Source organism: Pelmatolapia mariae, linkage group LG7, assembly GCF_036321145.2.
Source record: "Pelmatolapia mariae isolate MD_Pm_ZW linkage group LG7, Pm_UMD_F_2, whole genome shotgun sequence".
Taxonomy (NCBI): domain Eukaryota; kingdom Metazoa; phylum Chordata; class Actinopteri; order Cichliformes; family Cichlidae; genus Pelmatolapia; species Pelmatolapia mariae.
Window position 1 is genome coordinate 61,697,640 of NC_086233.1, and position 10,191 is coordinate 61,707,830.

The 10,191-nt window shown below is 42.5% G+C and overlaps 1 protein-coding gene across 6 annotated transcripts in view; it reads left to right on the forward strand.

Moving 5' to 3' along the window:
• fgd4a (FYVE, RhoGEF and PH domain containing 4a) overlaps window positions 1–10,018 on the forward strand; it is a 47,955-nt gene extending 37,937 nt beyond the window's left edge. For 5 of the 6 annotated variants that reach the window (XM_063480129.1, XM_063480130.1, XM_063480131.1 and 2 more), the window contains 14 exons: window positions 1,509–1,902; window positions 4,382–4,471; window positions 4,587–4,732; window positions 4,964–5,120; window positions 5,264–5,402; window positions 5,513–5,571; window positions 5,659–5,805; window positions 6,188–6,360; window positions 6,629–6,659; window positions 6,752–6,832; window positions 6,922–7,047; window positions 7,484–7,621; window positions 7,837–7,977; window positions 8,074–10,018. In XM_063480129.1, coding sequence (XP_063336199.1) covers window positions 1,509–1,902; window positions 4,382–4,471; window positions 4,587–4,732; window positions 4,964–5,120; window positions 5,264–5,402; window positions 5,513–5,571; window positions 5,659–5,805; window positions 6,188–6,360; window positions 6,629–6,659; window positions 6,752–6,832; window positions 6,922–7,047; window positions 7,484–7,621; window positions 7,837–7,977; window positions 8,074–8,337 — 2,086 coding nt within the window. In that variant the 3' untranslated portion in view covers window positions 8,338–10,018. Of the gene's footprint in view, window positions 1–984; window positions 1,367–1,508; window positions 1,903–4,381; window positions 4,472–4,586; window positions 4,733–4,963; window positions 5,121–5,263; window positions 5,403–5,512; window positions 5,572–5,658; window positions 5,806–6,187; window positions 6,361–6,628; window positions 6,660–6,751; window positions 6,833–6,921; window positions 7,048–7,483; window positions 7,622–7,836; window positions 7,978–8,073 lie in introns of those variants that run through there. The other variant, XM_063480134.1, reaches the window with a different exon arrangement.
• The last annotated feature ends 173 nt before the right edge of the window (window positions 10,019–10,191 follow it).

Here is a 10,191-nt window from a genome sequence, read left to right on the forward strand (position 1 = left end):
CAACAATGGTGCCCTTGTCCTATCTGTTCGTACAGTTGCACCCCTAAAATATGCAATCTGCAGCAGTAGCAGCCCACTAAAATCTGTCTCTCCAGTCTGTAATATTCCTAACTCATCTCTGGCCTGGCCTCTAAAAATCTCCCCGGGTCTCCAGGCTTTCTTCGCACCTTTCATCGCATTTTCTGGTGTGAAATGAGGTTAATCAGAGGAATCTGGTGCATCTATTTCATTCAGGCACTCCTGGGCAGTGAGGATTATCCCTCCAGTGGCCCTGGAGCTCAAAGAAGAGAAACGCTTCACACGGATTCTGTGAACAGAATTAACCTACTAATGTACTAATCTGGTTCACAAGGTTTGGCTGCCTTAAAGGCAGCTAGGCGACGACCACACTGCAAGTGAAGCTGCTCTTAATTCGTGTCTGGTTGAGCCTGTTTTGAAACACTGTCATGTCCTGGAACACTTGCTGTGCTATTTGTGTGGAAGGAGGAAGTGATGTGTGCACCTACAAAGTGATGCGGCTGTATTGTTTCTGAAGACTGTATTACATAGTATCTCGCCCACTAATTGTGGTACTGTCAGTCTTACTCTGAGTGGTGAAAAGATAGTTTCATGTTCCCACACCACAGGTAGGTGACGGCCCCCGACACATTCATCTGTCGGGTGTTTCACCAGCCGTTCATTCTTCCTCTATTTATTGATACTTCCTGTTTCTACTGGGCAGGGAGAAAAAAGTCATCTGTTGGTTGATTGTTTTTTGCATCAGTAAACGTTAGAGTCCAGATATAGACATGGTAACTTTTTTTTAATCTGCTAACAGTTTTGCCTTTAATGTACTGTACTGAGTTCAGATAATCTTAGCTGAGACACAGTGGCTACTGTTGCTACTTCTTGTTTGGCTGAAAGTGTGGAGTATCATTTGCTGGGAAACAGCTGCACCGACTGCCGGTACAGGATGTTGAGCAGCTGAATGGTGACATTGTACACACACACATTGTTGTCAATCTAGTTTCCATTTCTGTGCTGCGTGTCAGTTGTCTTCTGCAAATTGTTTTTTCATTTCATCCATTTGGATGCTAAGCATAAAAGAGGCCTCGCAGCAGAACGTATAAAGTAGGTTTTCCATGTGTGGGGAAGTAGTGCAGCATCTACCTCTCGGGAGTAGTGGTGATTTACTTTTCTGCTCCTCCTATTGCTCCTCGTTACTGTGCCCCTTTGCTTTACTCACACTTCCTCTCAGCTCTCAGTCAGCAACCTAATAAGACAGCAGGAAGTTTGTGCATCTCTACTGGTTTATTTTTAACTCTCACACTCATATGCAAAAGCTCTCTGCCTGCTGTTGTGCACCACACTCTGTCACCTTGAGAAGGTATGGACCAGACTACTGTAAATTTCTTTTCTTTTCCCCCTCCCTTATTTTCTTATTCTGGGAAGGTTTGTTAGTTAGCCCTTTATACACTCTTACCCAGACTGAGCCACTTCCTCCTTTGCTTTTTCTTCTGTTCCTCCAGCAACACAGAAAACAAGAGAGACAGCTCACCGCTCAAACACATCAACAAGTCTGCCAACTGCAGTCCAGCTCACCGTGCATATCCAAAGACGGAGACCAGCAGGAACACCTCTGCGGCGGCCACGACACAAGATGCCAACAGGCAAGCAGCGAACGGGGTGCTAGTGCAGATGGACAAGGACAACGAGAAGGAGAAGGAGGATACAGAGGAGAATCATGAAAGTGTGAGGATAGAGACTGCTGAGCTTGTAAATGGAGATATGGGGAGCTCGGAACAGAGCGATGATCATTCGCCTTCACACGCGGACAGGACTCGTACAGAGACTGAGAATGAGGAGACTGAGGCTAAAACAGAAGGCGAGCACAAGAATGAAGAAGGGAGCACAGACCACAAGGTACGTATTGAGTTTAAGCATTTGCTTTGTGTTCCTGGGACCCAAGTGTTGTGCATTTCTACCTGCTATGTAATACATTAAGAGCTGCCTTGCTGCACTGACTCATCTCTGATAGACAAACTCTCAGCATGTATTTATTTTCTCAGCTTTCAGTATGATTAAATCATGTGAACGACTTCATCTCTGGGTGACTGTAACGTTGTAAGGATAGAGTTACAGGGGAAGTGTATGCATTTCTTTCACACACACACACACACTGTGTGTGTGTGTGTCTCAGTGGGGTATTTTTCTGTGAAGGGCAAACAGATGTCAACATTTAAGCAGCTGACTCCGTGGTTCAGTAATCTCTCCCATGGGAACCCATTTTGCCTGCTGTTGTCTGGTGATTATAGATATCTCAGGTTCAGATCAATCTCAGTCTTCACAGTGACAAAGACAGCTGGGTAATCTCGCGTTGTGGGAAAGGAAAAGCCTCTCCGCTGTGCAAAAGATATTCATCACTGCTACAAGTCCTACCATTTAAAAACTAACTAAATAAAAGTCAAAAACATATTTTAAGTGATGGTGTTTGCCTGAGAATGGACTATATCAAGTTAAAACCTGACTTTGGCGATGAACCAGATTATTCTTGGACTGACTGTCTTCTAGTTTCTTCCGTACTCTTAAAATAACAAGTGCAAATAAACCCAAAATAACATTGTGCTTATTTTACTTGTTACAGTGATTAATTTTACGAACATTACCCACGATTCAGATTTGGTTTTGTTGCGTTAATAGCTGCTAATGGAGCTACAGTTTGACGTGACCTGTGACAGGGAAGTCACAGGTGTTTTAACAAGCTCCTGTTGATTTAGGGGAAGTCCTGCCATTGTTAATGCTGCTCTGCTGTCATGACTCACTGGGACACTTAATGGGACTGGTATTTGGGTGGATAAATTCACTGTAGTTTCTGTTCAAACCATTCAAAGCAAAAGCATTACAATGGCAAAATGGGCCACAGACCACAAGTTTAATACTTAATATGCAATATACATTTCTGCTAAACAAACTGAATTCATGTTTTGTGAATGATGCAAACAACAAGTTGTAACGTTGAGCCGCCAAGATTTTTGCCAAGGCAGGAGAAGTGCGATCTTTAGAAATGGAATGTAAACTGTTAATCTGAAAGTGTTAAACATAGCTGTTGTGTTTTAAAGTTAAAGTACCATATTTACAGAAGCCTACCTAAGTACTGTACTATACTGTATAGGTACTGTACTTTCGAGTAAAGCGATTACTGTTGGTCAGAACGTGCAATTTAATGGTGTGTGTGTGTGTGTGTGTGTGTGTGTGTGTGTGTCTACACATGTATACAACTTGCCCAAGTCTACATTTAGTCTTACTTACAGTTTACATACATATATGTATATTTTAACAATACAGACATCCATATTTATATTCCTGGATTTTATACTGTACATTCTTTAGACCAGACATTTCAACTTTTTGTTTAACACTGCCTGTAACATAGTATCTTTATTCTATGTTATTTTATTTTTTCATTTTTGTTGCCCTTAACTTTGTACCAATCAAACAAATTTCCCACTTGTGGGACTGATAAAGTTTTATCTTATCTTTTGAGTCAGCACGCTTGCTTATGCTTTGTCTCGATCCGAGTGATTCTACTGGCCAGTGTACTTTGCTATCTATAATGTCTTTTTATTGTGAAAGTTGTATTTTTGGGACACAAAGAACTTGATAAAAAAAAAACAATGATCGGCATGTGGATGCATTGGTAATGAATGTATCTAAAGTTTGTTCTGGAACCTTTCAGGTGAGCGTCAGTGTGCTATTGTCACGGCTTCGTGGCTTTACTAACCACTCGCCTGAGGCTTAGTTTTATACAGACGTGTATCTTTGTTGGATTTGGTGTCGTTTCCCTTCTTCCACATTTTCATTTCCCATTCGAAGGTCCTCGAGCACCACATGTCAGTTCACTGTTAGCGTCATGTTAATGAAACACACACAGGTGCTACTTGCCGGTGTGTGTAACAACAGCAAAACTGTGCTGAACACAAGGCTGCAGTGAACAGCAGTGCGTTGAACCCACATTGGTAAATGTACAGCTATAAACGTTGTCTTGCTCACTGGTCACACAGTTCTTGTAGTTTCAATTCAGTTGTGAACGAAATCTTGCAAAGGGAACTAGCAAAGGGACGGGAAGCTACGCTTTCAAAAAAAGATGTGGGAATTGACAAAGCCATTGTTAGAGAAGTATCAGACGCTGTTAAGTTGCCAGTAAATGATGTGACTTTGTATCTGTCCGTCTCTCAGCAGAATAGCACTTTCACACATTAGTAACTGAATAATTCCCAGAATAATCTCAGTTCAGTTTTACTGCAAATCGGCATGCAGGTACTTTACATGGCAACAGCAAGATTTTCAAGTGCTATAGCCAGAAATGCAAGAATTCACATATGTGTGTGCTCTCTCTTTTCAGGAGACAAACGAACAGAAACTATTTAAAATCGCCAGCGAGCTCTTGCACACAGAGAAGGCTTACGTGGCGCGACTGAACCTGCTGGACCAGGTGAGGAACCCAGCGAGAGGCCACTTCTGTTTTCTTGACCATTTTCCATTGTAAAAGGTTTAACATTGCGCAGAACAGAAACCCTAATTCGTTGCCACTGTATATGTCTCTTCAGGAGTTTTGTGCTAAGCTAATGGAGGAGGCCAATAAGGGAACATTCCCTGTGGACGTAGTAAAGAACATCTTCTCCAATATCTCCTCCATCCACGCCTTTCACAGCCAGTTTCTGCTTCCCGACCTGGAGAAACGGATGGGAGAATGGTGAGATTCAGCTACTCGAACTAGTGCTCATACATGTGCTGATGCAGCTGCTTGTGCTGCTGCGCTGATGATGCATGAGGTCAAGCTCAGCAGTTTTGGAGCTATTTTAATACATGTACACGTACAAGGAATAAAAATGCACGGTTCAGCCAGTGCAAGCTGCAAAAGAAACTGTCTTTGTACTAAATTAGATCTTTTACTCTTACAACCCCACCCACATCTTTCCTGCAGGGATTCTAAACCTCGCATTGGGGACATCCTGCAGAAACTCACACCCTTCCTCAAAATGTATGCAGAATATGTGAAGAATTTCGACAAAGCCATGGAGTTGCTGAAGCAGTGGACAGACCGTTCACCTCAGTTTAAGGCTATAATTCAGGAGATACAGGTATGCACTGTGTAACAGAGTCCAGTAAAGAAAAAACATGCATTTTCATACCGTGTTGTGGCTTTTATGCTTAAGCGTCTGTTGTGTTATGAAGCATTTGTATGATAAAGGAAAATCAAAGCTTTCTTGTTTTGTCTGGACAGAGTCAAGAGATCTGTGGGTGTCTAACGCTTCAGCATCACATGTTGGAGCCAGTGCAGCGCGTCCCTCGATATGAGATGTTGCTTAAAGACTACCTGAAGAAGCTGCCTCAGGACGACCCCGATCGAAGAGATGCAGAAAGTAAGTAGGAACGGCCCCTGAACGCTGCACAGTGAGGAATCGGGTTCATTTCACTGAGGGTGTCTAAAATTATTCTGTTAAGTTTCTGGATTATCTGCCCTTTTTTTCAGGATCATTAGAGATTATTGGAACAGCAGCTACACACTCCAACAGTGCCATAAGAAAGTCTGTAAGTAAAGATTGGCTTTAGCCAGCTGATACAGATCCTCTCTAACAGCTTCCCATTTACTAAGATGAACATAACTTCATCTTTTAGGAAAATCTAAAGAAACTGCTGGAAATTTACGAGATGCTGGGTGAAGAGGAGGACATTGTTAATCCTTCCAACGAGTTCATCAAAGAGGGCCACATCTTGAAGCTGGCGGCCAGGAACACGTCAGCAATGGAGCGATACCTCTTCCTGGTGAGAGAAACACCTTCTTGTATAATAAAGGACACTGCGGGGAAATATGCTGAGGCGAGACTTTGCCCACACCAGTCAATTGAAACAAGTGAATCATTTCTTGCTAGGACCACCTCTGTGTAAGGGTACATCAGAGGCACATGAAGAAGTCTCTCAATTACTGAGATTGCCAGATGATGTAATTAAGTTGTGTCTGTTTCTAATTAGCTGAACGTAGAATGTGCCCCGTGTGCGTGATTCGGGTTACCTGCAGAGTTTAAGGTTTTCACCCTCAGGAAGGAAACTGTGCCCAGAAACCTAAACTACAATAGTGCTGATGCATCCAGCTTACATGGTTACATAACTCAACTGCAAAGTGGTTTTTTTCCCCCTTTTCTTCTAGTTCAACAATATGCTGTTATACTGCGTCCCGAAATTCAGCCTGGGAGGTCCTAAATATACGGTGAGGACTCGAATCGGCATCGATGGGATGAAGGTCCTGGAAACAATCAATGAGGACTACCCTCATACCTTCCAAGTGTCTGGGAAGGAGAGGACACTTGAACTCCAGGCCAGGTACTCTTTTTCGAGCAGCATTAACACACAATATGCAAAAGTTAAATTCTCCATTCAGCACCCAAGTGTTAAACACTCTGTTAAAAGTGCAAAAACAATGTTATATGTATGAAACGGCTGCTAAATGACTACACCCAGTGTTCATTTTCAGATCCTGTAAATCAGTGGTTCTCAGCCCTTTTGCTGTTGTGTGACAGATTAATTTGAACGCATCCTTGTCTTTTATGTGTTAAACTGAATTCTGTTTCTGTTTTCTCCACCTCATCAGCTCAGAGCAAGACAAGGCTGACTGGATCAAAGTACGTAATTTCCAGGTGGTTTTCCTATTTAACTCTTTTTTTTTTCATACAAATTTAAAGTGACACCCCCTGTCGTGCTTATTCTTTTCCAGGCTTTCCAGGCGACCATCGAGATCTTCCAGCAGAAAAACGAGTCATTCAAGAATGCACTAAAAGACGTGGACGAAGTGTCGGTCAGTGTTGGATCAAATTGCACAGAGTTGAATTGCCCACACATGTCTGTGCTGCCACAGTGAGTGAGCTTTTTTTCTTTTAATGGCAGAAAGCTGAGCTGGGAAAGCGCGCCCCGCGCTGGATCCGTGACAACGAAGTGACAATGTGTATGAAGTGTAAGGAGTCTTTCAATGCTATTACACGTCGGAGACACCACTGCAGAGCCTGCGGCTATGTGAGTAATATTTCTGTTGTGGGTGCCATGCATGTGTATGCACAGTGCACGGTAGAGAGGTTAGACCCCATTAGTTGAATTGTGAATACCCAGATACTGCCTATGTGATGTTTTATTCCACCAAATATGTCGAATGATGATTTAATGACGTTTTAAACCACAAAGTGTGTGGATCACCCCTCTGAATCTTTGAATTCAGGTGTTTTCAGTCCTGTTGCCATAAGTGTATCGAATCAAACGCTCAGCCACAAAAATTTGTGAACAAATGAGTTGCTCTAAAAACTCACGGAATTGAGTGTTGAGCAATATAGGGTGTAAAACTTACTGCCGCTCTGCTGAGTCAGTGACTGCAGAGTTCCAAACCTCCTCTCCTCTCCTCTCCTCTCGCTAAATTGTTATCATTATTGCTAATAATATTGCTGCCTCTCTCTTACAGGTGGTGTGCTGGAAATGCTCAGACTATAAAGCGCCGCTTGAATACGATGGCAACAAAATGAACAAAGTGTGCAAGGACTGCCACTGCATCCTGACTGGAGAGGCGATAGCGGAGGGCAAGAAAAAGGGCATTCTTGAGGTGACTTTTCAGTGAATACATGAACTGCGAGTTTATTAGGAAGATAAACCTGATGTTGTCTAATACGAACCCTCATTTATATCAGTGAAGATAAGATGAACTTGAAAGTTAAAATGGTAATGGGAGTAAACCATCATGTGACAGAAATAACTTCAGCTGGCGTTCCTGTTTTTTTTTTTTTTTTTTCTTTTGCTGATCTGTGCTCATTTTTGCAGATTGAAGCCGGTCAGTTTGCAGACAGCAGCATCATGTGTGGCTTCCTGCAGCACTCTGAGAAGAGCAAAATTTGGCAGAAGTGTTGGTGCGTCATCCCTGAGAAGGAGAGTCTGGTGCTTTACCTCTATGGAGCTCCACAGGTAAAACAGCTACTTCAAGCCACAAATGTGATTAGATATGTTAATTTAGCAGACCATTTACAGTGAAGACGATCTCTTCTTTGACTTTCCTCTCAGGATGTAAAAGCACAGTGCACCATACCCCTGGTGGGTTATTCTGTGGACGACACCGCCCGGCCCACAGACCCACCGGCAAGCTTCCGCATCTCCCAGTCCAAGTCCACCCACAACTTTGCTGCTGAGACCGAGGAACTTAAGCAGCGCTGGTTGAAAGTAATTCGAGTGGCGGTGACGGGAGGGATACCGGAACGTCCCGAGACCAACGGCAGCGGCGTGTCGGATAACAACAACACGGAGGAAGCCAGCACTGATAACACATAAGGGCTTGTTTTCTACAAACAAACTGCGTTTGCACTTCTAAACATGCAAACTGCAGTTGGATTGTTCAAATAAAAAGATGGGATGTGCAGATTTATTCTGCATGCACAAATACGAACACTTGCTATCCGTTCTGTCGTCGAATCTTTATCTTAAAGACAGCATGGGAAACAAAGTGCTGGATAAGCTGCCTCTCCTCGTGTCTCTCGTGTGTCTTTGTTAACGCCTGGATTTTCTCCTGCAAGATTCACTGCTAGAGCTGTGCTGGATTACTAACGGACACTTCTGATACAATCAACACTAGAACAGAGGGGCCTCAGGATAGATCACCTTCCCTCAAACAGGCACTATTAATGACAGCGCAAAATCACTCTCCATGGACTCGAGCCAGTGGACTACCGCAGACTTAACAAAGTACCCTGTGAGGATGTGAATCACAGCAGGAAAGGTGGTCCAACTAAGTCTGCTGGTGCTGTATTTCTCTGTACATGTACAGTATAAATGTTTGGTTTTTTTTCCCTAAATGAACAGTTTTGTTTTTATGTACAGACATTAGTCAGACTTTGTTTCTATTAAATAGAAAAACCTCTAAATGTGCTATAAAGAATTTACAGTATTTCCCCTTTTCTTTGGTTGAGATTGTTCCAAATCTGTAACAGTGATCATGTGGTTGGATAATGATGGTCCCATCTCTCCTCTTAAAAGCAAAAAAAAGTTTTAACCTTTTAATCTGAAACAAACTTACAGATGAAGCAACATTAACATGTAAAGATGGATTCTGTTAGAAGTAGAGCCCGATGGATGCGATTTTTAATCCTATGCCAATTTTTTAATGGAGTGTATAATTCCAGTGTTGATGTATAAGATAATATTTTTATATATGTCCAGTTAGAGCAGTGTTTTTTCACAAAATAGTTACAACCTACTGTGAAGACTCCGTTTGACATGCTCGATGCATTTCTAAACCTCCCCCAAGCAACGTTATCTGCAAATGTAAATTTAGTTCTCATCCTGCGGTTACGTAGCTGTGATGGGCGAAAACACCAGTCAGTCCCAGAGTTGGCTGAATCTAAAATGGCAGCTTTGTACACGACAGAGATGTCAGCTTGTTCACAGGAAGAGAGGAGCAGGGATCATCATTATCCACGTGTCAGGGTTTCTGTTTGGATGCATATGCAGCACAATCGGTATAGCAAGCTGGTGCAACAACTGTAAATGTGTTTTTAATGCTGTAATTAATTTTATTATTTAAAGTAATTTATAGACTACGCGAGCATGATCTGTTAAACCTAGGACAAATTTGTTTCCGTGTGTCAGCTGAGAAGAGCATTCGGTACATCCTTTTTTATTTTAAGATTATTTTTTTCTTTTTCCACCACCAACCCATGAAATGTGTCACAGAGATCACAGTCCACGATGGACTGTGGTGAGGAAATGTGCCTATATTTTCCATGGCGTTTTCATCCCCCCCCCCCCCGTGCTCAATGCTGGTGCTCACCTCTCTGAACTATTTCCACCCGCCCCCAGTCGCCTGTATTCAAATAAAAACTAAGAGCACAAAACTTCTGTCTGCTAGATCTGAATGTAAAAGCTAGATTTTTATGCGTCCTCTCGTCCCTTTAACAAAGGTTTAAGAATCTACGCACTTTACAGTCTTATAAAGTGTTCCTTCAAAGAAAATAAAAAGGAGATTAAATGACTCGTGGAGCTAGCTTTGTTGGCGCTAGAATGCCTGGTGTACAGTGTGTTTCAGTGTGACACTTGCCCACTTCTGTCAGCTATTGTGATGCTACTTTCACAAAGAGCATCTTGTTGTTTTGGTTCCTGGTTTTGCTTCTCCTGATAAGCAGTTTGAAA